Source organism: Argentina silus, assembly GCF_951799395.1.
Source record: "Argentina silus genome assembly, chromosome: 15".
Classification (NCBI taxonomy): Eukaryota; Metazoa; Chordata; class Actinopteri; order Argentiniformes; family Argentinidae; genus Argentina; species Argentina silus.
Window position 1 is genome coordinate 15,692,375 of NC_139669.1, and position 27,219 is coordinate 15,719,593.

At 44.8% G+C, this 27,219-nt stretch overlaps 3 protein-coding genes across 5 annotated transcripts; 1 reads left to right on the forward strand and 2 right to left on the reverse strand.

Annotated features, from left to right (window-relative positions):
- csf1ra (colony stimulating factor 1 receptor, a) lies at positions 1–12,376 on the forward strand. Its single transcript, XM_083685524.1, has 21 exons — positions 1–93; positions 2,240–2,524; positions 2,809–3,096; positions 3,297–3,433; positions 3,673–3,835; positions 4,174–4,375; positions 4,832–4,947; positions 5,103–5,214; positions 5,401–5,600; positions 5,914–6,005; positions 6,201–6,327; positions 6,583–6,690; positions 6,968–7,078; positions 7,239–7,401; positions 7,531–7,610; positions 7,870–7,979; positions 8,360–8,482; positions 8,690–8,801; positions 9,114–9,213; positions 10,195–10,300; positions 10,604–12,376. Exons 1-21 carry the CDS (start codon positions 42–44, stop codon positions 10,763–10,765), a joined length of 2,949 nt encoding a protein of 982 aa, XP_083541650.1. The 5' UTR covers positions 1–41; the 3' UTR covers positions 10,766–12,376.
- A 148-nt stretch (positions 12,377–12,524) lies between these two features.
- On the reverse strand, positions 12,525–24,194 carry hmgxb3 (HMG box domain containing 3). 2 transcript variants are annotated; one of them, XM_083685523.1, is made up of 21 exons: positions 24,022–24,194; positions 23,129–23,288; positions 22,590–22,764; positions 21,984–22,496; positions 21,606–21,713; positions 21,177–21,308; positions 20,532–20,785; positions 20,256–20,359; positions 20,068–20,148; positions 19,830–19,912; positions 19,498–19,599; positions 18,708–18,854; positions 18,141–18,448; positions 17,786–17,913; positions 17,387–17,518; positions 16,848–17,032; positions 16,295–16,514; positions 15,951–16,084; positions 15,676–15,795; positions 15,235–15,444; positions 12,525–14,557 (listed from the first exon to the last, which is right to left on the reverse strand). In XM_083685523.1, the coding sequence occupies exons 2-21, from the start codon at positions 23,284–23,286 to the stop codon at positions 13,922–13,924; spliced, it is 3,930 nt and encodes a 1,309-aa protein (XP_083541649.1). In that variant the 5' UTR covers positions 23,287–23,288; positions 24,022–24,194; the 3' UTR covers positions 12,525–13,921. The 2 variants fall into 2 exon arrangements, with proteins under 2 accessions (XP_083541649.1, XP_083541648.1); XM_083685522.1 differs by having other exon boundaries at positions 20,068–20,151.
- Positions 24,195–24,430: 236 nt separating this feature from the next.
- On the reverse strand, positions 24,431–27,031 carry LOC310816568 (membrane-spanning 4-domains subfamily A member 4A-like). 2 transcript variants are annotated; one of them, XM_083686822.1, is made up of 7 exons: positions 27,008–27,031; positions 26,575–26,693; positions 25,854–25,964; positions 25,582–25,638; positions 25,339–25,473; positions 25,024–25,137; positions 24,431–24,824 (listed from the first exon to the last, which is right to left on the reverse strand). In XM_083686822.1, the coding sequence occupies exons 2-7, from the start codon at positions 26,686–26,688 to the stop codon at positions 24,783–24,785; spliced, it is 573 nt and encodes a 190-aa protein (XP_083542948.1). In that variant the 5' UTR covers positions 26,689–26,693; positions 27,008–27,031; the 3' UTR covers positions 24,431–24,782. The 2 variants fall into 2 exon arrangements, with proteins under 2 accessions (XP_083542948.1, XP_083542947.1); XM_083686821.1 differs by lacking the exon at positions 27,008–27,031 and having other exon boundaries at positions 26,575–27,001.
- Between the last annotated feature and the right edge of the window lie 188 nt (positions 27,032–27,219).

Below are 27,219 nucleotides of genomic sequence, written 5' to 3' on the forward strand. Positions count from 1 at the left end.
CACACACACAAACCTACACACAGATCTGGAGCAGATCTAGGATGCTACTCTACCTGGCTCTTCTCATGGGGATGCTGCCTTCTGCAGCACAAGGTAAGACTGAACACCTGCAAACACCTCTAAGGGGACTCTATATTGGGACTCTAATTTAGTACATAATGTCCATATACTGTTTTTATCTGTTGTGTTCAAGCCAAATATATGACATTAATAAAAGTAAGGCAATATTTGAAAAAAAAATCATTTGATAACTTTTGACTTTTCAATATCTGGTTATTTACTGTATGTTGTGTAATAACTCCTTCATTTTACTTTTCATTTCAATGTGAATTAATGTGTAAACTGACACTGTATCATGCTTTAGCATGACCAAATTGATTAATCCATCCTTGTGTTATCCAATTGCTTCATGGGTTGTTTTCCTCAATACAGCACTTGTACCCTCCCTGTTATGCATGGATATTACCCCACTTTTGGTCATTTTCAGACTTAATTGGAATGGGGCCATCCAGTGCACAATTAATTCATATGTTTAAAAAGTTTGAGATTTTATGAATGAATGGTTTCATTGGATGTTGTGAATGTAGACTGTTTACAATGATACTGTTTGTACTGTACTGGTCATGTGCTTCTGTTCCTTCTTCTTAGGGTTAATGTACCAGATTGTGGATTTGTGGAATAGGCATATTGATTTGATAAACAGCTAGTGCTTTAGCCTTGCAAAGGCTCTCCACAGGTGAATGTGTTATTGGGAAGTTAAGAACCAAAATGCTGAGTGGCCCAGAATCATGAGCATTCCCTAAATCTAAGATTGGCCTGTGGACTTGAATCGAAAAAAAAGAAATGCTGAACAAGTCTCAGTTCTGTTGCAAGACATTCTAAAAAACAAACAACAGAGCATTTCCATGGAGATGAAACTAATCAAGATGTTTTGATTTTGATCCATATCATACCAGATACAGGAGCAACTTGGCATGGAGTGTGTATGCTGAAAACATGGATCAAAGCCACTACTTAATTTTAAGAGAGTCCTAACAAACTATTTATCAACTAAGGTGTTTGAAAGTGTATTTTACAGTTGCTTAAAACACTGTATGCTCAACTCTAAACAGATATCATGTCCCTTAAAACCATTCTGGAGATTGAGTTTCAGTTTCTTTAGCCCAGAAGTCCCTTGTTTGAGCAGCTCAAAGAGTTCATTGTTTGTCCTCCTATCATCTTCAGCAGTGCTTTAGCCTGAGGGAGCACATCTCCACGGCCCTTACGCCTGAAAGAGCTCCCTCTGTTCAAGCTGTTTTTGGAAGAAAACATTGACTGATTTGAAGTCTTTGTTTTTTTTGTCTTGTGCTATGAACTTGTGCTATGAACTTTTTGTGAGACCAGCAGAGGCTCTGCTTAAAGAAGAAAAAGTATTCGCTCAAAGAACAAAAAGTATGTTTGTCCTCTGTATAGCTCCTCTGACATTAAAGGGATAGTTAGCATTTTATTACCAAAAAACTATGGAACCTAAAATGAGCATTTCTGATATTTCATGCCACAATCAATTGCATACCTCAAAGTCATTTAAATCAAGTCATTGAGTCTTTTCAGATAATTTGGGATGATTTGGGCATGGATTTTCAAACATGCTAATTTAGGTACCATTGTTTTTGATTAAAACTGGTTGCGGTGATTAGTGTCCAGATAAACAGAACCGAAGTGTGGCCTATCTGTCCATGTCCATAGACTCCTTTCAGGGTAAGGAACCAATATGTAATTTTGGAATTTGGGTAAACTATCCCTTTAACCAGAGAAGCAGAAGTGAAAGAGGGAATGAGACGTCTTGTTCAGAGCCAACTCTGCAATGTGTTTCCTGAAGCCGTGAGATGCACCCATTGTGTCCAAGATGACTCTTATAAAGCCAAGACAGCTTTCAGTTCTCCACTGTCTCCAAACTATATACATACTTTAATGTTGTGAGGTTTTGGACCAGGCTGTCTTGGATTAGGACTCTTAAAAAATAGATTTGATCTCAGTGAGACTAACCTGGATAAATAAAGGTTAAATAAAAAATACAGATTTTGAGAAAGTTAATGGAATGAGTAGACCCCTCACTTGTTATGACCATGAAAATGTGAATGATATCCATGAGATCTATATCATAAGTATGCAATAAAATGACAGTACTTTCATCATAAGTGATGAAATGTGATGTAAAGTGTCAAACGCCTCATCTCTCTCTCTCTCTCTCTCTCTCTAGTTCTCTCAGCTGAGTGGAGGCGTCCTGTGATCAAGCTGAACTCGGAGGTGTTGGTTGGTTCTGAGGTGGTCATAAATCCCGGTACCCCTCTGGTTCTAAGGTGCGAGGGCGATGGCCCAGTCAACTGGCAGACCAGGTTAGTTAAACACAAGCGCTATGTCAAGGGCAACGGGAGAGTCCGGACCTTCAAGGTGGATCGGCCCTTGGCAGAACACACCGGCACATATAAGTGTGTGTACACCCGGACCCGGGACCTGTTCTCCACCGTGCATGTATATGTCAAAGGTGAGCTTGGTAGAGGAGTAAGCCCATGTGAGTGTGCTTTGATTAAGTGTGAGGGTCAGTGTGCAAACTAGTATCCATGCTCAAGGCATTGATTAAACTTTGAATTGAACTTTGAACTTGAAATATTCTGTATTTCCTGAATGTGACTCATTCCAACACATCACCCCCCCCCCCCCCCACCTAATCACATCTGTATAGCTGGAATGCATGTATATCCCTCATTCTAACACCTAATTCCACAGTTTCTTACTCAAACTTACACATCCTTTCCTTTCCTCCATCAGACCAGAACAGCCTTTTTACGTCCAGCAGCGCGGCCCTGCGGATGGTGAGGAATGAGGGGGAGGACTACCTGCTCCCCTGCCTGCTGACCGACCCCACGGCTACCGACCTGGGGCTCCGCATGGGCAACGGCACCGCCCTGCCCCCCGGGATGAACTACAGCGCAGACCCCCGCCGGGGCATCCTTATCCGCAACCTCCACCCCAGCTACAACGCCGACTATGTCTGCATCGCCAAGATCAAGGGGGTGGAGAAGATGTCCAAAGTCTTCTCCATCAACGTCATCCAAAGTGAGAGATGCTGAGTGTTGCAGAGTGATGCTTTAATCAAAGGTCGAAGAACGTACAGGGAACGTTTGATGAGGTCCACATTTGTGCTGTGTGATAAGCTACATGTGTTCAAGAACATTTGTGCTCAGATTCATTTAATTGTTAAGGTTTACTTTTGCAATACATGACGTGGTGTGTGGTTTGGTTCCCTCTGTGTCAAGGACTGCGTTTCCCGCCCTATGTCTTCCTGGAGAAAGACGAGTATGTGCGTATCGTGGGAGAGGAGCTAAAAATCTGCTGCACCACACACAACCCCAACTTCAACTACAATGTCACCTGGAAGTACACCTCCCAAAGAGTAAGCGCCACAGTATCAACCATGCTGAAATTGCCTCTTTATACAATACTATACCACTGTGTCACAATATATATGCACCCACAAACCATGACATACAGTAAGTCTCTTAATCATTATTAAGTTGTGGTAGACTCTAACTGTAACTCCAACTTTACCTGTACATTAGCAGGCTACATCTCAATGTGCTGTATGATAATCATAAGGTTCACATAGGCTGTTTTTACTGTCACTCCTGGCAGCCATTAACCATAGAGGAGGATGTGAAATCTAAGGACAACCGTCTGGACATAGAGAGCATACTGACCATCCCTGCCGTGGACCTATCAGACACAGGGAACATAACCTGCATAGGCACCAACGAGGCTGGGGTCAACAGCTCAACCACCTCTCTGATGGTCGTAGGTGAGCTAGTGAACTACAAACATAGCAGTCCTCCATAGCAGTAAAACTACACTCAAGACACTGGCAAACAGAGGAGCTTTTGAAAATTAAATTTCATAACACTTTATTTAAAGGTCTGCTTATAGACTGCTTCTAAAGCATAATAAATACTGCCTCAACCATTGAAATAAGCTATAAATAATTATATTATGATTCCTTAATTTATTCATTTTCTTCATATGTAATAGTATATTGTAAAGCAATGTTTGGGTCTTAGAAAAGACCTATATAAATTAAATGTATTATTATTATTATTATTATTATTATTATTAAGGACTTATCTCCATGTCCCTCTACAGATAAGCCCTACATCAGGATGTCCCCCCAGCTGTCCCCCAAGCTGGACCACCAGGGTCTGTCCATCGAGGTGAACGAGGGCGAGGACCTGGAGCTCAGTGTCCTCATTGAGGCCTACCCCAAGATCACAGTGCATGGGTGGCAAACCCCAACAGCTCCCAACACCTCCACACAGGAGAGCAAGTTCATCAGATACAATAACAGGTCTATTTATTGTCTCTGTGCCTTTCTATCCTACAGTATGTGTCTGAAGCACTGATATAACCCGAATAGGAATTGGAAATAGAAAATAAAGTTGTTTGAATTGAATTGAATCATGCTATCATACAGTAACAACAGGTTAGCTAAATGACTAAATTATAACTTATCACTCAACCTCTATAAGATCATGTTTTAATTCTAACCATTGTCTGACAGGGTAAACAAACATCAACGTATAAACCCTCGAACTAAAATGTATGGTTCAGTCAAAAGCCAAGTGTACTGTATGGGGAAGCTCCACAGGATCTGAAATGAGCTGATGTTGCACTTTAAGTTGATCTGACCCAAATTCAAGTTCGTCACAAGTCACCACAGTCAAGGCAGCCTTTCCTCTTTTGTGCCAGTGTAGGGTTTTGTCTGATGGTGCATTAGATCCTGTCCTCTCTCTATAACCCCCAGGTATTACGCTTCACTGCAGCTCAAGCGGATGAATACCTATGAGCAAGGCCAGTACACCTTCTATGCCAGGAGTACCAAGGCCAACGCATCCATCACATTCCAGGTCCAAATGTACCGTAAGTAAAGTATGAGTCAGTATATCAATAGTCTTGAGTAGTCTTGAGTAAAGTCATCTCTCTAAGGAATACATGAGTTTGTTTGCTTTGGGCATACATAGGTGAGGTTTACATGACCGCGCCTCTAATGTGTTTTGTTCTCTTTTGATTGGCAGAGAAACCTGTTGCCGTGGTGAGATGGGAGAATGTCACCACCCTCACATGTACATCGTTTGGTTATCCTGCTCCCAGAATCCTCTGGTACCAGTGCTCTGGAATCCGACCCACGTAGGTGTCAGCACGAACGGTTTAGGATGGAGAGCGCAGTGATGTAATGTTGCTATGGAGATTCAATTGCTCAAATTGAAGAATCACTTGCAACCATTGCAAGATGGAGAGCTCATAATGTATTTGTCATGACTTTTGCGGTATCATCACAAATTGGATCTATACCCATGTGTTTCTGTGAGACAGGTGCAATGACAACGTCTCAGGGCTCCAGATGCCGGCCCCACTCCTTGCCCAAACGGTGGAGGTCCAGAGGGAGGAGTACGGGGCAGTCGAGGTTGAGAGTGTTCTGACTGTGGCGCCATCCAGCCGCAGGATGACCGTGGAGTGTGTGGCCTTCAACCTGGCCGGCCGCGGCAGTGACACTTTCGCAATGGAAGTCTCTGGTAAGGCCAAAGAATGGTCGACCTTGTGATGGTTGTCCTTCTAAGCTCTCATCTCTTTGCTCTGTGTCATAGGGACTGGTTTATGACATACTGTTTTGTATGGGTCATAAACAAAGTATGTGTCATTTACTTATTTGTTATTTTCATATCTCCTTAGAAGATAAATGATTACATTAGCTACAGCTACTCTTCCTAGGGTCCACCAGAACTCATCACCAACTCATCATACTTGTTCTCAGAAACAACAAGATAGAGACTCTATTGAAGTTCAGTCATTGGTCCGTCTGACTCTCTCTCCTGTTTGATTGGCTAGATAAACTCTTCACCTCCACCCTGACTGGTGCAGCAGGCATTCTGACCATCCTCCTTGTGCTTCTTGTGATCCTGCTCTACAAGTACAAGCAGGTAGGGAAAACATGAACGTTATATGAGTAGTATATATGAGGCACATAGACCATTTCAAACGTATGATAAACAACACATTCAGAAACATAGTGTTCCCTACATCTTGATTTTTCATCTAACTTCTACTGTTATAATTTTAAGCTTCCTTTGGTTGTTGTTTTTTTGCACTCAATTATTGAATCTTTCTCTTTTCAGAAACCAAGGTATGAGATCCGTTGGAAGATCATTGAGGCCAGCGATGGTAACCACTACACCTTTATTGACCCTACTCAACTTCCATACAATGAGAAGTGGGAGTTTCCCAGGGACAAGCTCAGGCTAGGTATGTGGCCCAATATCCCAACTGAGCTCTCAGATGCCCTGCTTCTTCAGAATAACTTTAATCATGTTTGATTGACATACTTTATTTATCGTAATATCAACAACAGGACTTGAATGCATCTCAAATACAAGCTCAATCCATATATGGGATCTATATTTGATTGCATATATTATGATTATAGATGCAATAAAGGCATGATAGATTAAGTAGTACATCGACTTTTGTGATGTGTTTTGTCACTATGACCCCCCACAGGGAAGATCCTGGGTGCTGGGGCTTTTGGGAAGGTTGTGGAGGCCACTGCTTACGGTCTGGGGAAGGATGACAACAACTCCATGCGTGTAGCTGTGAAGATGCTGAAAGGTCAGATTATCTAGACCAATAATATAGTCATTTAGTAGAACATTTCAGTTTAAAGCTATTTGCCGGCTATCTAATCTCAGAACCTAATCTTTGATTTAGTGATAGCTAACCCATATGTTATTCAGTATGTTCAGCATTTGCACAAGCCATACTCTATCCAACTGAGCCAAATGAACCACAGCACTCACAGCTAAGAGATAGTCATTCACCAATCAGAATTGCACATAGACTGATACACTTCATGGAACTCTCTCTCTCTCTCTCTCTCTCTCTGCAGCCAGAGCTCACTCAGAGGAGAGGGAGGCTCTGATGTCAGAACTGAAGATCCTGAGTCACCTGGGACAACATAAGAACATTGTCAACCTGCTCGGAGCCTGCACTCATGGAGGTGAGACAAGTTCCTGTCTAACGATGCATATAGAGATTCAAAGTGAATGACCTCGAGGTTAGGGTTAGGGTTAGGGTTAGGGTTGGGGTGTCAACCATGGATGATATGGTCATATCATGTCTAAAATGTTGTTTATTGAAACCATATGTTACTCACTTAGGTCCAGTATTGGTAATCACTGAGTACTGTAGCCATGGCGACCTTCTGAACTTCCTGCGTCACAAGGCGGAGACCTTCCTGAACTTTGTCATGAGTATTCCGTGCCTGGTGGAGGAGACCAGCAATTACAAGAACCTCTGTGCTGAGAAGCAATTCATCAGAAGGTACAGCACTACGCACCAAGCTCATGAAACATGCAACCTCACACTCTTTCTCTCTCTCTTTCTCATTATCTCTCTCTCTCTCGTAACATGTTTGTGATTCTTTGTCCCCCTATTCTCTCTCTCCAACAGTGACAGTGGGATCTCCAGTGTGTGCTCTGATAGCTACCTAGAGATGAGGCCTGGTCCCCAGCCCGTCAACTCCTCCCTGGGTAAAAGATTCACCACCGTCTCTGATCATTTACCCAGTACCACCACCAGTCATACTGTAGAACACGTCCAGCTGTTGAGGGGGAGGCTGGTAGAGGTAGAAATCACATGCATTACAATGAGCCCGTCCTCCGATTTCTACCTTCACCAGCCTCCCCTGAGCAGAAACCATTTACGTCAATGGTAGTATGTTTGTTATCAAATAAATATATGTAGAAAGACAAATTCTATGTGTTCATGTGTCTTCCTGATTGTCCTCAGACTCTGTGTGTGAGGAAGGCGGTCCAGACTCCTGGCCGTTGGATATGGACGACCTTCTGCGCTTCTCCTATCAGGTGGCCCAGGGCCTCGACTTCCTGGCTGCCAAGAATGTGAGTGACATCACCACACACTGACCTCTGACCACCACAACACTTAGAATACCTGACAAGTTCAGCGGAGACCCTGAAGGCATGTGTTAGCTCCCCAATCAAACGCCTGGCCTTTAGCTTAGTGGGTTAAGGTTTTCCATGCGGGAGACCTGGGTTTGAACCTCAGTAGGTTCACACAATCACAGCACTAATTTGAGGTCAGTGCCCTAATGATGAGTCATCAAGCCTTTTGACAGTGAGGACAGTTAGTTACATCGTCGTACAGATATTGTAGTAATGACATGTATTGCTCCAGACTGATAGATTTTTCTGTTTGCTGTGCAAAACACTTGCAATGAAGGGCTATAATAGGCTATGACTGATCCTTTCTCTCTCCTCAGTGTATTCACAGAGACGTCGCGGCCAGGAATGTTCTCCTGACCGACCGCCGCGTGGCAAAGATCTGTGACTTCGGCCTGGCACGTGACATCATGAACGACTCCAACTACGTGGTGAAGGGGAATGTAAGCAAACAACAACAACAAAATCAACCAGGTGTTCAGTGAATCTTGAATAAGACACACAAACAGGAGGCTTACTGTACAGCACTGCTGCCAAAGCCCCGAGAGTAGATTAAACTGTTATTCTAACACTATACACACACAATGATCCAGATTTTGTTGAATATTAACATATTAACATTTCACCATTTCCTCATGTTGTATGTGTAGGCACGTCTCCCGGTGAAGTGGATGGCACCTGAGAGTATCTTTGACTGCGTGTACACTGTCCAGAGTGACGTCTGGTCCTACGGGATCCTGCTGTGGGAGATCTTCTCTCTAGGTGAGATGACAGAACATGCTCTAACTAAAGACATATTGGAGTAACACTTACAGCGCGGAATAACATACTATTTTTCACCATATTCTATGTCATTATTGAATTGCATGGTAACACCCAATTTAGAAGATAGTCGTAATAAAGGTTAATAACTCGGTCATTATATAGAAATAAAGTGTTAGAAATATGTTATATTATATAGATTATGTAGAAATAAAGTATTGCCGTATTATTACCATGTTATTATTCCCTGCTGTAATAGTGTTCCTGACATTTATAAATGGTTAATTGTGTTGTTATGCACGATTTTTACAGGGAAGAGCCCATACCCCAATATCCTGGTGGACACTAAGTTCTACAAGATGATAAAGTGTGGCTATCAGATGTCCCGGCCAGACTTCGCCCCTCCTGAGATGTAAGTTACAGATCTGAAGATGGCTTTAAGGTTGAGGGGCACACTTTTGTAAAACAGTTTCCTCTGAGTTGGCCAATAGATGCTTCACTGAGAGATTGATTGCTTTATAAATTGTGGCCTATTTTGCTGTTCTGCAAAATGAAATGTCCTTTTATTACATTCAGTATGAATGCACAAAGACCCTCTTATCTTAATAATAAGTCATTCACCCTATGAAGTGTTTGAAATAAAATCGAAGACACCAATCATACATTCGATGCATGAAGTACTGCTGATTCCACATTATGTGGTTGGTGTTCTCACTGAGCTCCACAGTGAAAAAAGCTGAAAAACACAACTTCCATCCACAATTAAGCCAACCACAGTGATGAGAGATAAAGAGTGTATTTTTCAACATCTCTGAGTCTGCTCACAACTGTGTGAGTCGATTCTCTGTGGTTGTCACACTACCCAGAATAACTGTGTTGTGAAAAGGGAGAGACAGAGGGACAGGGATTGAGACTGAGTCAGGGCCTAGTCATCTGTTCCACTGTTGTGTGGGGGTGAGTCAGGCCTCGGTTCTGCCTGTTAGCCACATGATCTCCGAGTTGGAGCCCATTTCACTCCCATTTCACGGCGCAGACAAGACTGGCCTTTATGAGGGGGTTCATCTCCCTCGCTGCGTCACAATCGACACGCTTATCCGTCCATTGTAAATTTAACATGAAATATGACGCAGTTTATTATCATGAGGCAAAAGCTAATGAAGTCAATACATTGACAATCTAGAAACAACCTTTGTTTGCCTTGTGTTTGCAAGACTACCGTGACTGGGATTGATTGGCTGTTAATTTGATGATACGGATATTGTGTATTCTTAATCAGAAATTAAGCTTCACTTCGAAGACAATCGAGGACAGCAAACTGCGTAGGGTAAATAAAGGATGGCGTTTAGTGTTATATTGTATTGGGAGTGATCATGTGATGTTGCTGTCCCTTTAGGTATACCATCATGAAAATGTGCTGGAACCTGGAGCCTACAGAGCGGCCAACTTTCAACAAGATCAGCCAGCTGATTGAGAGACTGCTGGGAGACCAACCAGACCAGGTAAGACAGTGCACATAAAAGCAGTTGCCAACAGATTTAACGAAGGCCCAGATGGTTGTATTCACAGTGATAATGGGATGATGAAAGTGTCTGTTAAATCAAATACAATATAGACAAAGATATAAATAAACCAAATTCTGTTTGCGTACAGTTTCTTAACATGGCATAATCATCTATTTGCCTCAACAACATCTACAGTACCACCTATGCTATCTAAGAGCTTTGTTAACACCCTGTGTAATAGAGGCATGTTTTTTTAGAACGGTATGTGTACAGTAATGGTGTGATTTTCTCTCTCAGCAGATGTACCAGAACATCCAGCAGGAGGGCGACATGGAGGAGGAGGAGGAGGAGGAAGAGCTGTGTGATGAGCCCAAGTGCTGCGAGGGTGCCTGTGACCCATCCTGTGAGCATGAGGAAGAGGAGCAGCCACTGATGAAGACCAACAACTATCAGTTCTGCTAGGGGCCCCCTGACCGTTCCATGGCTGACATTGTTATCAGGAATCCCTCACCATTCTTAATCCTGCTCTCCACACCTACTAGAGGCGTAGACTTAGGAATGCCTCAAAAGCTATTTTTACCAGCTGGTAAAGAGACAGACAGGCAGCTGAACAGACAGACAGGCAGCTGCATGTGACTTGTTTCTGTATTTACCATTTATTTGACCATGTCTTCTACAGCCATTTGGCATGAAAGGTTTTTGGACAACAGAAGTGAACAATTGTCTAGTCATAGATGGTGCCTTACTTAATATATTTACTTTAACATTTGGTTCTCACTCATATGTTCATTCTCCTTTTTGTTGTACGTTTTGGGACTCTCTTTTGAGCCTATGTTGTTGGTTCATGTTTTGTTCATTTTGCTTCTGGACTGTCCTCTCTATGTATGATATTGACTTGTGCGAGTGTGTGGGAAAGAGTGCTTGTGTGGGACTTTGATTCAGGTTTGTCAGCAGGTTCACTTCCATATTGAATCTTTTTTTAACATGTTGTGCTTTTTTTCCAGGAACAGTAGCGAACACATGGACATTGATGTTTGTATCAGCCTTGTCCAAAAATATTAGCCTTTAAACAAATCCTGCACACGTATTCTTCTATTATACACTTGCGACCCTGCACTCACAGAGATGGTCTCTATGGTCAAATTCAGATTTGAACAGGCAAATGCTTTAATGTACTTCAAAGTAAATACTTAGTGTATTTACTATCTGATAAAATACTTTACTTTGACGGTGGATATTATCATCACCTTGGATAAAATCAAACTGACTGCGCTTACTTTTATCTTAAACGGCAAATCATCCACCCAAATAGATTTAGAGATTATTTTCAGCTCAGTGAGAGTATAACTCTCTTTATGTTGTCTTAATCTCCACGCTCTAGTCATAGCAGTTTCCTGTGACATTATCACAATATCAGCCAGGCGATGGCAACATACAGCCCTATATATATAGATAGATGCCATTTAGCTGACGCTTTTATCCAAAGCGACTTACATCGCAGTGAGTGCATACATTTCAGTATATATAGTCCCAGCAGGAATCAAACCCACAACCTAAGCGTTGTTGGCGCCATGCTCTACCAACTGAGCCACAGAGGAACTAGAGCCCTATGCTTTAACGAGAGGGAATGTGAGACATGTACAACTGTACAGGGAAATCTGTGACTCCAATGTGGCCCGAATAAAGACCATTGAGTGTAATTGACGATTCTATCGATTAACAATTTTGTTCTCAATATCATTCAACCTTTTTAGCATTCTTTGTATTTATTCCATTCAGTATTTGATGTTCATCATTATGTTTTTATCGATTATGCTATAGAATGTTGATTCATTGTGCCAATTGTAGCATTCAGCATGTACTGTCAAAAGCAATGATGAGCTTAGCTGGATTTCAAAGCCATACTGTATGCGAGTATTGTAACTGCAGACTGTAAGCTTGACATGACATCAGCTATTTAGAATATGGTTACTGCCAAATGAAACGTGAGAAAATGAGAGAAGTATGTCATGTCTATGTACTGTACATATGTTATAATGTAAATCAATAAATTGATCTTTATTTTGACCAGTTTTAGATCAGATGCGTAAGCAGAAATTCTTTGTGGTTCAGCTGTTAGTTTTTCGTGCTTCTTTTGCGGACGAAATCACTGTTAGGTATCGCATGGACATGACTCTGTTCTGAGACTGTCATGATACAATCAGAAACTTCAATAAAGATGTTTTCTTGACTTTCTTTGATATAAATCATTTTCTACTATGTTACACTCATGTTAAACGTAAAAAGATATTTCAAGATTATCTATTGCATGTCATTAATGATAAATGTTACCAACAACAGGGAACAAAAAGCTGCCTTTCTGTTCTTTTGACACCAAGTTCCCATTTTGTATAAAATGTTCTGTCTGCATTTCCTCCGCAGGTTCTATTCCTTATTCTCAGTAACTGGCTCAGACGTTGCTCAGACGTTGCTCCATCCTCAACCCTTATAATGGTGGGACTCTTCCTACAGAAACCCGACTGAACATTCAAAATTCGCTTCTCTTGTTTTATTTGGGATTCCTTGAGCAGACACTCCGTTCAGACTTGGTCTCGACATGTGATCAGATCACAGATGTCAGTGTCCACACCACTACAGTATGCGTCTTAACTGTATTTGTATCATGCCCACACCTTGATCTCATAGTATGTGGACAGACAGAGATCACATTTTAAGACAAAGCCTGACCAGTGTCAACATGAAGCACATTTGTCCTACAAAAGGAACACATTTCACCAACATGTCTTTTCTGTACATTTTGTTTGTTTAACAACTATGTCCACCACAGCTGCCTTGTCAGGCGTTGTCTTATGAATAACTTAATTTCACATGTGAAAGGCTAGCCTCTGAGTGGTCAATGTAACAGTCCAGGAATCCAAGACAAGCGATTGGTCCAGCCCTTCAAGTGTATCTGATGAAAGGATCCGATCCTGTAGTCCAGAAACAAGCAAAGGCCGCGCGGACGGCAAACACCATCAGCATGAGAAGCAAATGTTCGTCCGCTTTGAAACATTTCAGTCCAAAAGGCATCGAGTGACAATAAAGAGGTATCGGAGGATAAAACTGATAAGCGTGTCAATATGAACATATGCTAAAAACCTCTACAACTACTCAAACATTCCTTCAGTCATGGTCTATCAGAAAGCAGCTTATACCATTCAAGTTTACAATCTTCACAGGTTCAAAACATCTCTCACACGGAAAATAACGTGCTTTTATTTACATAAATATCAAGCAGCCGGCACTCTTCCTGCTGGACTGATATGGAGAATAGGGCCAGACAGTTTCACTGTGAACAATCTCAGTCAGTGGAGATTGAGCAGCAGTAACTTCACACTGCTTCCTAAAGCCAACATCCCAGCACTACCCTCCTAAAATTAGTTCTCTCTAGTTTTAATATATACACATCATCATTTAGTTCTCATACAGTAGGACCATGTTGTTACACAGGATACACTGCCACCTCAATGGAGGTCATACAAAGGTCCTATAATACCTCATAGCAAATACTGTGAGGACATCTACTCCTGATACTCTACTGTACTGTACTCTACTCTACTCCACTCCAGTCCACTCCACTCACAACACCACCTCCTCCTCGTACACATTATCTCCATCCATCCCCTCCCCTCCTTCCTCCTCCTCCTCCTCCTCTTCCTCCTCCTCTCCCTCCTCTTCAGTGTTGATTTGTGCCACTCCCAGCCTGTAGAGGGCGTCCCTGATCACCACCTCCCCGGGCTGGCAGGCCTTCAGCACCTGGCTGATCTGCTGGCCCACGATGTCCCTGCTGCTCAGGAAGTCCTGCAGTCGGTTGTACAGGTAGTAGTAGGCTGCGTTGTCAAAGGCCAAAGGTCGCCGACGCAGCGAGGCCACGGAACCCTCGGTGACCTCTGACCCCTCGGTGACGGCGTCGTCGTTGTCGTGGTCGCCCTGGACCGCGGTGCTATCCTTCCTCTCCTCCTCGCCTTTCTTCTCCTCCTCTTTCTCCTCTTCTTTCTCTATGTCAGCCACCAGGTTGGCATAGGGCTCTAGCTCCTTGCAGAGGCCCATGGAGTGGTGTTCCAGAGCAGGGGGGTCCTGGCCCTCTGTGGCCCCGGCCGGGTGCACTATCCAGCGGGAGGAGGACTTTGTGACGGGGTGGACGTGGTGGTTCTCCACCACAGAGGACAGGTCGGCACTGTAGGGCTGGTCCTGCAGCTCAGCACACGACACAAACTGAGGAGAGAGAGGAGAGAGTGTGAGAGATCAATTCTAATACAAAAGCAGAATCGTCTTAAGTACTTTTACCACAGTGACCGCAGAAACCAGACCTCTCTGAGAAAACAAACTCTAAAATCTTTGTGTAATATCAGAACTGTGAATCGTAATAGCTGGATGTAGCATTATTGATTTAATAATACATTTCATTTGTATCGCGCTTTTTCCCCAAACCCTAATCCTTTTTTACCACGCTTTACAACAGGGAAAGCGACTAAACAACCAAACTAAATAGAAGCTGAATCAATCAAACATTAACAACTATTTTCAAATGGTGGGTCTTAAGAAAGCATTTGAAGCAGGACAGAGTGGGAGCATCCCGAGGGAGAACATTCCATAAGCCTGAGCATTCCAGAACATTTACGCTGCACTCCTCAATTCAGTTCTGACAACCATCACAAATAAGGCCCTTTTCCCTCTCCACAGATGTCTGGTGTGAGTAGAAGATAACATAAGATAAGATAATGCTTCGTTAATCCCCCAGAGGGAACATCGGATTGCACCAGACCAAAAAAAAACAACCCATACAGACAGAAAGAACGTCAGCAAAACATTTCTACGGGATACTAGCAATATACAGACAGTCAAAACGGAAATGACAGATATGCAGCACACAAGGTACTGCAAGTACCCACCTCTGGTCTGTCCATGGGGTCTGAGAAGCAGGCCTGGTTCCTCCCCCACATCTGAGAGGCCAGCTCCGGGTACTGCACGTCTGTACACAGCGCCACCTGGCGGCCGCAGTCGGTAACGTAGACCGGGGGCCAGAAACGGGAGGATACCAGCAGGTCCACGTGGTCCCGGGCCGTCTCCCCCCTCACCATGTATTTAGAGCCACACACCACCTGGACACACACGGGAGGGGGGTTTGGGGGAGACAGCAGTGGTATGAATACCTCTCCAGACACCTCTGGATGGATCGAGGCCTAATGGGCCATGCATTTCATACATGGAGCTGACTGAACGATGAAGAGAGGGTTGAGTTGTATGGATCCTTGGTAATGCGTGGATAACTGACTGATGTACTGAGTGATAGGTTTGATGGATGGTTCGGTGGCGGCGCTGGCCTGTGTTACCTGGTGGGGGCAGACCTTGGACAGCTTGCCGGCGGTGAGGTGAGGGGGGGGCTGTGGCGCGGTGGAGAGGCCGTTCTGGACACGCGTGTACAGGGAGATCAGAGTCACCAACAACTCATCCTGCCAGAGAGAGAGAGAGAGAGAGAGAGAGAGAGAGAGAGAGAGAGAGAGGACAGGCAAGGGTCAATCGTACACATTGTAACACACACACACACACACACACACACACACACACACACACACACACACACACACACACACACACACACACACACCTTGGAGCCGTGCGGTCCAGCCGTCTCTCCACAGCAGTCCAGTATGGCCTGGAGCTCCTCTGCGCTGTGCACATCCACCCTGTCTGGTCTCAGCTGGCCCTCGTGGATCAGACGAACCAGCACCGACGGGTCACCTGAAACACCATGTTCATTCACAGTCTCCATTCACAGTCTTTATTGGGAATAAACAGGGCAGGGCATGGATAGTGATCAATGAAGTGTGTGAGTGTGAGTGAGTGTGTGTGTGTGTGTGTGTGTGTCTGTGTGTGTGTGTGTGTGTGTGAGTGTGAGTGTGTGTGTGTGTGTGTGTGTGTGTGCGTGTGCGTGTGCGTGTGCGTGTGTACCTGTGTGCTGTATGTGTGAGACGACCTTGTCCTTCTCGGTGTTGATGACGGTGCTGCTCCTCATCAGCGGGGGGATGAAGGGGGCGATGATGGAGGCGTCCACCCTGGTGATGGGGATGCTGGAGGGGAAGGCTGCCTGCTCGATGGCCTCGCCCTCCATGGTCAGCCAGAAGTCATCCACATGCACCTCGTCTGGGGCCGCAAAGTCCGGCCACGTAAACTTCACGAGGGTCGTGGAAAAAAACACATTTGGAGTACTTCACTTGGGCTCACAGAAAGAGCATTACATCAAAGAAAAACCTAAATATATCAAAAGGTCAAACAGATGTCATGGAATCAGAAAGCACCGTCTTCGCCAGACAGCTACTGTGTGTGTGTGCGCGCGCGACACACACACGCACGCACACACAAACTAGGATGTTCTCAGAGTTCCCGGATGAAACAAAAACAAAACAAAAATCCACCATTTAGAAAGTAAACAATCTATGCTGTCGTCTCAAATGGAACTCAATCTCAATCGGTCTCTGTCCCCGTCTCTTGCCCTCCCTCTCACCTCCACGTTCCGGAGCTCCAGCACGTTGTGTGTGTACCGCTGGGCTATCTCCAGCTTGGGCGCGATGCCACACACACCACAGATCATGTCGTTGTAGTCGCGCACTGTCAGACACTCAAAGGCCCAGTAGCCACTGAGCAGCAGCTCCTGAACATGGGCCACCTCCTCACAGCTCAGAGCATGCACTGGAGGGGGAGGGGGGAGGGGGGAGGGGGGAGGGGGGAGGAGGATGAGGAGAAAGACGAAAGAGAAGGTTGGTTGATAAGAAGGGAGAAGGGAGAGAGAGAGAGAGAAAACAGAAAAAAGAGGGATGGAGGATGAGGAGAATGACAAAAGAGAAGGTTGGTGGATAAGGAGGGAGATGGGAAAGTGAGAGAGAGGGGGATAGAGAGAGAGAGAGAGAGAGAGAGAGAGAGAGAGAAAATAAAAGACTACATTAGCCCACCAGTAACTTGTTCCTGATGAGTCTCAGCTCAGCGCCAGCAGAGCAGATCAGAGCAGAGCAGAGACATGTAGGTGGTCTCTAAGCAGTGTTTTACCCGGGTGGTTGTTCAGGTGGTCCAGCGTGGTTCTAACAGCCTGCATGGGGTGTTGGCCCAGTTTCAGTTGGCTCCGGATCTTAAAGAACAGGTCCAGGCTCACCAGCAGCCGGTTCCCCACGTTGAAGAGACCTGCAAGGGACAGAGGACCACCCATGATGACCAGGGGAGGACCACAGTCACACATCAGAGCTCTCATCACTCCATCACATGGATGGAGACAACTAGAACAACTTGGAAAACGTTTTGGAGATGAAAGGGGGAAACTATCACAAACAAATCCTAAAAAGAGCAGTTATGATACATTCTCAGACTCATACATTATTGTGTTTGTGTGTGTGTGTGTGTGTGTGTGTGTGTGTGTGTGTGTGTGTGTGTGTGGGTGTGTGTGTACAGTACCTGGGTGGAGGTCGGTGAAGCTGTGCAGGGCCAGACACTGGAGGTTCAGACACACCTTCAGCTGCAGCGAGGCAGCCTGGATGAGGGAGTCAGTCAGCAGCCAGCAGTCCTCCTGCCCTGCAACCGAACTACCCCACACCCACACACACACACAGTGAGGTACACATTTTACCCGCCCCATCACTACTAAACAATCACACTAGACTGGCTACCAAAAAGACTATCATTCTATTTCGTATGGACTCAACCTCCCCCCCCCCACCCACAAATCTCTCTCTCTCTCTCTCTTCTTCTTCTTCTTCTTCTCCTTCTTCTCTCCCTCCCTCCCCCACTCCCTCCCTCTCCCTCCACACACCTCTCTCCTCCCTTGAACAAGGGGTAGTGGCACAGGGTGCACTGGTCAGCTGCCGACTCGTAGAAGCGTGGCCATCCAGACTGGACGTGGTGCACCACCTCCTCCCCCTCCTGCTCCCCGGCCTGGGTGAGGACCACCTGGGTGCTGTTGAGCTCCTGGATGAGGGTCAGCGTGTCCTGGAGCTCCCCCTCACTCTCGGGGATCTGCAGGCCCCTCCGCAGCAGCAACAGGGTGGACTGGCGCTGGAGCTCCCTCTGGGCCGGGCTCAGGGCCTGGTACGGGTCCAACAGGGACACAGAGCCTGTAGCCTGGGGGAGGGAGGGAGGGTGGTAGGGAGAGAGGGAAAGAGAGGTTTATTTTTGTGCGATGTATTGTATATGTATACTTTTTCCCGATGTGATTCTTATTTATTCGATTGTGACCAAACATTTTTGTCATATTAGATGTTTTACGATGCGTGTTTTTATTGTTGTTATCAGTATTTCTATTTTTTTTTCAGAAATGTTTCCAGTCAAGCGATGTATGTACAAGTATGCATGAAATGAAAAAGCATAAAACAGCGTTGACCTGAGGCTTGGCTCCCTTGGCGATCTTCCTGGACAGCTCCCAGCCACAGCAGGGACACTCTGCAGGCTTGTGTCTGTTCTTGTAGACGTAGTCACATGACGGGTTCTTACACCTGCCCCTGCCTCGCGCCGTCGACAGACCCAGGTCCTGATAGGGACCAACGCACACACACACACACACACACACACACACACACACACACACACACACACACACACACACACACACACACACACACACACACACACACACACACACACACACACACACACACACACACACACACACACACACACACACACACAGTTATACCAAGGAATATAGGACACACTGGCAGCCACACATGCAGTCACTTATTGTATAGAAAAGAACAATATAATAATCAATAATTCCATCTACAATAATGGTGCAATGAGAGCATTGTCGTTGGGAGGTAGCCTCAGCGATAGGACGTAGCCACGAAATAGAGGGGTGACTACCAGCAGAGACAGTTAATAGGGTAAAGCAAGACAATTCACTCGGTAGGGTTATTTTTGCACCGCGGAGCTCGTGCGCTGACCGAATCGCTAGCGAGTGAAACGTCCTGCTTGGGTGAACTCAACCTGCTGTCAGGAAGTCATCCAACCTTCTGTGGTAACACCATATCGCTGAGCCTTTCATGAGGAAACAGTTAGTCAAGTCTAGCAAGTATCAACACACAACAACACAACACCGGTATTCTGAACGGGAGTGCCAACGGCATACCCAGTCAGTCAGGGACTATAGAGAGGGATAAAAAGGCCCCGCTAACCAGTGAAGTGCTGGAGTTGTGTTTGAGGGGCACCATAGAGAGGATCTTCACTCCTTTATCTGTCACAACGTACTGGCTGCTGTCCACTGGCGTAGGAGGGGTCTGGAGGGGAAACAATCTATGAGAAACTTGGGAGGGAAAACTTTGAGCGGGCGTGCATGTGTGCGCGTACGGGGTGTGTGTGTGCATGTATGTGTGTAGGTGTGTGTGTGTGTGTGTGTGTGTGTGTGTGTGTGTGTGTCTGTGCGCGCACGTATGTGTGTGTGTGTGTGTGTGTGTGTGTGTGTGTGTACGCGTGTATGCAGTATGTATGTGTGTGTGTGTGATCTCACCTGCTCCGGTGCGGTTGTTGTAACAGTCTGACCGAGCTGTTTCAGAGTGTTGGGCTTCAGACCTGAGATCTTCTCACTGGGTGCTAAATCACCACATCAAACAGTTACGGTTTACCTCAGAAACAACTCAATAAGTTTCACTTTCACGTAGGGTAGTAGTCATGAGATGAGAACAGTCCCTTTGACATTGACGTGTGTGAGTGAGTGTGGGTTGCGGGATGCTAGATTTACACCACACCTGGGACTGTTCTGATGCTGTTTGTCATCTCAGCTTTGCCTTTATCAGGAGGGACAGTTATCCACTGGATCAAAGCTTGGCCTGCTTTCGAGAAAAACAATGGTTAAAGACGTGTGTGTGTGTGTGTGTGTGTGTCAATCAAATAGCATATCGATCAATAGCAATAGCTTCAGATAGAGTTGTTTCACCTGTATTGAAAGGGGCGGGGAGAATGGCCCTTACAGGTCGCTTCTGCCCAATCACATTGCTTCTCTCCTGACTTCTGCCCTTGGGGGTTTTGGCCAAAGCTCTCCTAAGAGACACAGAACAACTGAGACTTAAAAAACACCATATCTCAAAGCACTCCTGAAAAACTAAATATCAAAAACATTCTCACAGAGCTCACTTGAAAAATACATTTTTGAATGTAACCCCCCTGGTAAAATAAAGAACAAACTATATATTTCTTCGATGGCAATGCTCACATCATGGTCTGTTTCTGTGGCACTCGGACACTGTTGATGCTGCTGCCCTCGGCTATAACCGCACGCTGTGCTGGTTTCCTGGGTGACCGTGGCCGCCGGCCTCCTCTCCGCCCTGTGATGGGGCGACTGTTAGCAGGAGCGCCAGTCCTCTCTCCAGGGGGCGACAAGGCCGTTTGGGAGCCGTCACTGGGATTGGTTGGTGGTTTTTGTGGAGACGACTCGGTCGACGGTGTGGCCCCTTTAGTCTTCTTTGCCTGGGATGTGAAATATGAGAGATTTGGGAGATCATCATTGGTGTTATTGGTTATGTGAGAGATTTGAGAGATCATCATTGGTGTTATTGGTTATGTGAGAGATTTGAGAGATCATCATTGGTGTTATTGGTTATGTGAGAGATTTGGTGAAGACGTTCAGGACGAAGTCGAGTCTTTTCAAATTTAATTTCTTTACAGCACAATGACATAAAATGCAATTCAGTGTGCTTTACATAATTTTTTTTTTTTAAAAACACAGTACATTACAAAAAAATCTTTTGAGGCCATGGCTGACCTTGGAATTTTACATTTTAAAATTATCATAAAAAAACCCTCCATAGGCCACATTGTGAGGGCACAGACATTGATTCAATGTGGATGTGACACTTACAGCAGGCACCCACTTTCCCCCTAGGTGGTTACCACAGTCCGGGCAGAAGGGGGGTTTGTGGCGGGTCACGTACACAAACGAACAGCCAGGCGCCTGACAACTCCCCCGACCTCTCCTCGTGTAGTTCTTTGACTGGAAAACAAAGAATGCACGTCAGAGAGACAGGGAGAGAGAGAGAGAGAGAGAGAGAGAGAGAGAGAGAGAGAGAGAGAGAGATGTCTTTGGTTTCCCGATGGACATCACAAACTACAGACTATTGGGTGAATAATGAGGTAGCAGTTCAGCAGGGGAGGCTGGTGGAGGTAGAAATTGGCATTCCATGCATTACAATGAGCTCGTCCTCCGATTTCTACATCCTCCACCAGCCTCTACTGTCGTTCAGAGAACCGTTGTATGAGTATGGGAGTATGAGTGTTTTATACGCCTTACTAGTTTGTATGAGGGTTTGATGTTCCGTTCCACACTGGCCCCTACAGGGACCATGATGACAGAGCCCACAGAGCTGGCTCCTGGCAAGACCCTGGATTCCATCAGATCCTGAGGAACAACAGGAACAATAACAACAACAACAACAACAACATAAGAGAAGATTCTCAACCATCATTGCATTGGACAAGCAGACAGTAGACATTTCCATATATATGTCTAAACACCTTTTGATATGTAAAAATTACTTATTATTAATTATTATGTAATTATAATGTCGTGGCTGGAAGATCCAGTTTATAAACACGTCTTACTCAACATAAATTACAAGTGAGTAATTAACTAGGGTTATAAAATGAATTTAAAAAAGTAAAAACTGACCTGACTAGGTATGATAGTGACCAGATGTGTGCCCTCCGTTTTCACATGCTGCAACACCGTCCTTCCCACAAACCCCTCGTCTGTCGCCATGCCAACCACACTATAACCCCCAGCCCCACCCCTGAGCTCCTCCTCCTTCAGCAGCAGTCCAGCTGCAGCCAGGTGAGGTGCATTGTGGGAATCCCGGGTGAAAGTAGGGGTGAGTATGGAGGATGAGGATGAGGAAGGGTATGAGGAGGAGGAGGAGGAGAGCGCCCCCTGCAGGCCCTCTATAGCGATGCACTGCTCTGTCAGCTCCACCTCACTGCCCAGTGCCAGCGGGGGGAACTGGGGCTCCTGAGGCAGGGAGAGGGAGGGCAACCCCTCCCCTGGGGAGTCCAGAGACTCCACACACACCTCCAGCTGGGAACCCACTGGATCGTCTGACGAGGAGCCCTTCGGCAGGAGAACGTAGTTCGCCCTTGGGAGGATCTTGCGGAAGCCAGGAATGTCCTGGGAGGTGACCAGGGATGCCTGAGGGACAGCCAGTGAGTTAAGGTATCAGAAACATGAAGCTGAAATACGAAACATCAATTCATTCAAATTCACAGATTTTCTAAATGTTACCGTGTCTATCCCTTCCTTCTCCAACTTGGCCTTCTCCAGATAGAAGCCCTTGTCGGCCACGGTGAGCCTCTTCCAGCTCACGCTGATGTGCTTGTTGATCTCCGACTGCGGGAGGTTGGGATAGTCCTGTTGCATGGTCTGGTGGACATCCAGGTAGTACAGCAGGTACGCAGACCTGAACACAAGAGATCAAACATCACACGTCATAAACCGAGGTCAGGGGAGGTCAGGGGCAGGGGAGGCTAGCGGAGGTAGACATCGGAGGACGGGCTCATTGTAATGCATGGAATGGAATGAGGAATGGTATCAAACGCGCGTTTGATACCATTTCACACGTGTTTGACACCATTCGGTATTCCATGCCATGAATTACAAAGAGCCCGTCCTCCGGTCTCTACCTCCAGCAGCCTCCACTAGTGGAGGTGAAAGTGGAGCAATATTGTGAAGAAAGCGTGTATCATGACAATGATGAGTATGTCTTTGGCCTACATTTCCAGTTGTGGAGTTATTGAGTGTTGGAGTGCAGTAGGGTAGGCTACCTGGGTTTTTTGGGTTTCTCCATCATCTCCCCCTGAGCCTTGTTTTTCCTTCTCTTCTTGGGAGAAGTGACCTCCATCAGTGTGTAGCAGCTCTCCACCTCCTCAGACATCCTCACATCTGTCTCCTCATACACCTCCATGGTCTCCATGGTCTCCATGGCTGCAGGAGAGCACTGTCGTGATTTTATGTTGTAACCACATTCACCAAATGCTTAACAATGTTCAAGAAAGAAAAAAAGAAGTGCAAGATAGCAAGAGCCAAAGTCTAGAATTCAGTGACATTGTTTTGAGCTGTCAAGAAGATGATGGGGAGGGGATAGGGGACGCAATAGCCTCCTCGAGCATCCATCTCATGATTGAACATAAGGTCATTTATGAAACCTAATTCGATTATTCCCTCCACTTGGGAAAGAGCCCATCTTCTTGGATAATGTATAAGTAGGACAGGCCTAAATCTACGTTGGGAAATGAATGGTCTTGGACAAGAAGGTTATTTTTTAAATTTATTTTTAAAAAATGAGAGGTCATGGGCGGACAAACTATTGCAAAGTGTAAACCAAGCGAACTGTGCCCGCCTGAAAGTGCACATGGAGCAAAAAGCGATTGACTTATTTCCCGGGAAATAATAATATGACTCCCTGCGGTAAATATATTCATGGCTGTCAAATACGCGAGGGTTAATGATTAGGTGGCCGACAGCAGAGGGAGATCTTGGAACAGTAGCGTACGACCAAAGAGACTCATTAAACAGATCCAACGTCTCAGCCACTACATTGTACTTTTCTCCCTCCCGTCCCGTCTGAAATTCAGAGTATTCGTGTGTTCGCGTGTCTTCATACTGACTGCAGACTTGACGAATTATCCAATGAGAAGCCTCCTTGTTGAAACCTTACCTCTTTGGATCCGAAGAACTCTCCAAATCGATCGGAGGCGGGGTTAACAAACGTTGAAAATGTCCTGCATCGCGCAGACAGCGAGGATTGTGTGTATTTGTCTATATTCGCCGTAAAACCAAGGGTAAAGTGTTTATCTAAGGGGGCCCGTCAAATCCCTCGTTTCGTCCTGGCCTTACAGTAAACATGGCGCTCTGTTGCTATGGTCATCCACCAATCACGTAAGGGAATGAACAACCGAGAGCCAATCGGAGGAGACGTTTTAGACACGTGAAAGCAATGCGTGCAAATCTGATCATGGAAGAAGTGCGTTCTCAATTTTCGGTTTTCTACCGCTGGGGGAGCGTTCAGTGAGTGCAACATGTCTGAAAAACCCTCTATTATCTATTATGAGCACAGTGACAAGAGGAAGTGGAAGTTAATATTTATTATGCATTTGTTGACAGTGCAAAACTATTCAATGAATCACACGCAATTAATAGTTAGATATGTATAAATACAATGTGTTACAGACAGTTTGTAACTGAATACTGATCTGGCTATAAATGATAGGCCTACATCCACTAGAGGGAGTAGTACACACACACACACACACACACACACACACACACACACACACACACACACACACACTTTTTTTTATAGGGTTAGTGGTCAATGGAGAAACGTATTGCTGATGATGGACAATTCTATACATTGATGATTAATGTCAATTATATGGTTAGATGTTAGATCATAAAGTGTATGATTATATCTAGTCTTCACTCTGGGCTGGCAGGAAGGACACGCTGCTGAATAATGATCTAGAGAGGAGGGCATGGAGGGAAAAAAAGAGAGGAAAATATTGTCACTTGAAATACATCACTCCTAACAAGCGTTGTTGATAGAAGATCATTGTGAAGGTAATTGTGTTAAATGTGTGCTATGTATGCCTTAATGAACCATGTGCTTTGCATCTTAATGGATTCTGTCTAGAGCTGCGGGACTGGTGGAGGATCATACCTGGGTGTTGGAGGACTTCAGAGCAAAACGCGCCATGGTGGACAGGAAGATAAGGACTCCCGAGACAAAGAGAGAGAAAGCTAATAGGATGGCCTCCACACTCATGAGTTGCAGCTGAGAGAGGGGGAGGGAGAGAGAGATAGGGAGGGAGGGAGATAGAGAGAGAAGAAGAAGAAGAAATGGTCACAGTATAGCCACTGTAGGCGGAAACATCGGGTGAATATGGTGTTTACGTAGAATGCTAAGTTCTGAATGTTTTATATGAAAATCTATATTTCTATATATCTCTGTATCCTCCTCAGTGTCATAACTCACATATCTGTAGCCTCTCCATTGACCCGCATACCAAGAATGTGAATAGATGCAATGGTTGATGACAAACGATCTGTAACCAATGGAGACCGCAACACCCAGTAGGGAGACAATATACATTGCCAAACTCACTGTCACCTGCAATGGCAATGACAGAGATTCTGATGGTAGAGGGGCTCACTGGTCACGAGATATGCAATGAACAATAACAGTGTAAACCAGTGTGATAAACCAGTGTGAGCATACCATTTTCTTGGAAGGATGCACATCTGTGTAGATTGAGAGGTTTCCACAGACTAAAAACTGAAGAAAAAAAACAGATCGATATTCTTTTCTTTCTTTCTTTCTTTTTTTTTTTTCACAACCGGTTTAGCACCTGTGTGAGAATCATTGACAGCTTCTTTTTTTTTAACCAAGCACATGACGATGATTCCCTTTTTTACTGACAGTCACAGACTATGTAAAGTGCTGGACTACAAAAACCACAATCCCTTTCAGATCCTCCTGATGTACTTTACCAGAGCCCCCAGCCAGAAAGGGATGTAGATATCGGAGGAGGTTATGGTGTCCTCTCCCTTCATCTGAATCCCCATAATGATCTCCCCAAAGCCAAACATCATGATCACAATCTAGGGAGGGAAAGAGAAGGGAAAGAGAGAGTATGATTACGTTAAGAGAGTGAGGGACACAAAGATGTTGTAAGCAGAGGCAAACATAATGACTCAAACTAGTACCTCCTTTAGACTTTTAGAACTGAATATCTCCCCTGTGTGGTCTGTCTCTTTGCATCCCTGTGTGGTGCATCATGTGTAACTTCCAACCATATACATATCTCAGTGACGATTATGAGTATAAAAGCAAAGAAGAACTATTATCAACAGATTCAAGTGTACAGTGCCTTTGGAAAGTATTCAAGTATCCCTTCACTTTTTCCACATTTTGTGTTATACAGTCAATTTAAAACGTTTTTTTTAAATTATTTTTTTTAAATTTCAGTCAATTTATTCAAATTGAAATACAGAAATACCTCATCTACATAAGTATTCAGAGCCTTTGCTATGACACATCAGCAAATTACTCAATAACTTGAAATGAGTCCATCTTAATGCAAGGATAATAGTTAATGTACTTTGAAATTAATATCTTTGTTTTTATAGGGTCTCTGATTTGCATAGGAATCAATTACACACTACCATCAACACAATTCCTATTAGAGTGGCTAACAATGTTAGTTCTTACCCCAAGACTTCGTGGTTCACCTCTGATGAATCGATGGAGAGGCTTGTCTCCCATAACCACCCTGTCTCCCACTGTCTCTCCAGCCTGCCCTCTGTCTCTTTCTCCATCTGTCATCGTGGCTTCATCCATTGCAAAAAAATCAAATAAAAACAAATATAAAAGCCACTTATTTGCACCTTACCTATGACTTCTCCCTTCCTCTTTCCAGATCAGTCAGTGTAGGTCAAAGACTAACTTGACAACCGATGACAAACAGTTGCGCAGTTTGTCATCAACATGGAATATTTGTTTAGAGACTCAAGATAAAACTCCTCTGAGAACAACGGAACATAAATGTTAGTACACCCATTGCTCAATGCACACGACATGGAAAGCTAGTGTTAAATGGAAGCAGTCATTTGGAGAGACTAAAGGAAAACAACCTATAACCCACCCTTTTGCAGTGTTGCGAAAGAGAAAGGAAGTGTGCCTGAAACCAAGTGAAAGGGGAGGGGACTTCTGGTGGGTGTGGAAAGAGAGAAAACGGGAGGGAGGGAGGACAACAGAGGAGGAAATGAAAGAGTGGGGGCGACATTTTTTTGTCTTTTTTTTCCCTCTCAAGTCGGGGACTTAGCAGTAAGGCAGCTGTTCACTTAATGGAGTGGA

Bases quoted from the DNA above. Each gene is read 5' to 3' on its own strand.
- hmgxb3 (XM_083685522.1), bottom strand. From the start codon at position 23,286: ATGGAGACCATGGAGACCATGGAGGTGTATGAGGAGACAGATGTGAGG. The intron at 19,913-20,067 runs GTGTGGTGTAAA...GTGGTGATTTAG, and splicing joins CAGCATCAGAACAGTCCCAG to CACCCAGTGAGAAGATCTCA. The intron at 14,558-15,234 runs GTGGGTACTTGC...CTCTCTCCTCAG, and splicing joins ACCCCATGGACAGACCAGAG to TTTGTGTCGTGTGCTGAGCT.
- csf1ra (XM_083685524.1), top strand. From the start codon at position 42: ATGCTACTCTACCTGGCTCTTCTCATGGGGATGCTGCCTTCTGCAGCA. The intron at 4,376-4,831 runs GTCTATTTATTG...TATAACCCCCAG, and splicing joins TTCATCAGATACAATAACAG to GTATTACGCTTCACTGCAGC. The intron at 7,402-7,530 runs GTACAGCACTAC...TCTCTCCAACAG, and splicing joins GAGAAGCAATTCATCAGAAG to TGACAGTGGGATCTCCAGTG.
- LOC310816568 (XM_083686821.1), bottom strand. From the start codon at position 26,703: ATGGATGAAGCCACGATGACAGATGGAGAAAGAGACAGAGGGCAGGCT. The intron at 25,474-25,581 runs GTATGCTCACAC...TTGCCATTGCAG, and splicing joins TGCATCCTTCCAAGAAAATG to GTGACAGTGAGTTTGGCAAT. The intron at 24,825-25,023 runs GTATGATCCTCC...CCTCCTCTCTAG, and splicing joins TGAAGTCCTCCAACACCCAG to ATCATTATTCAGCAGCGTGT.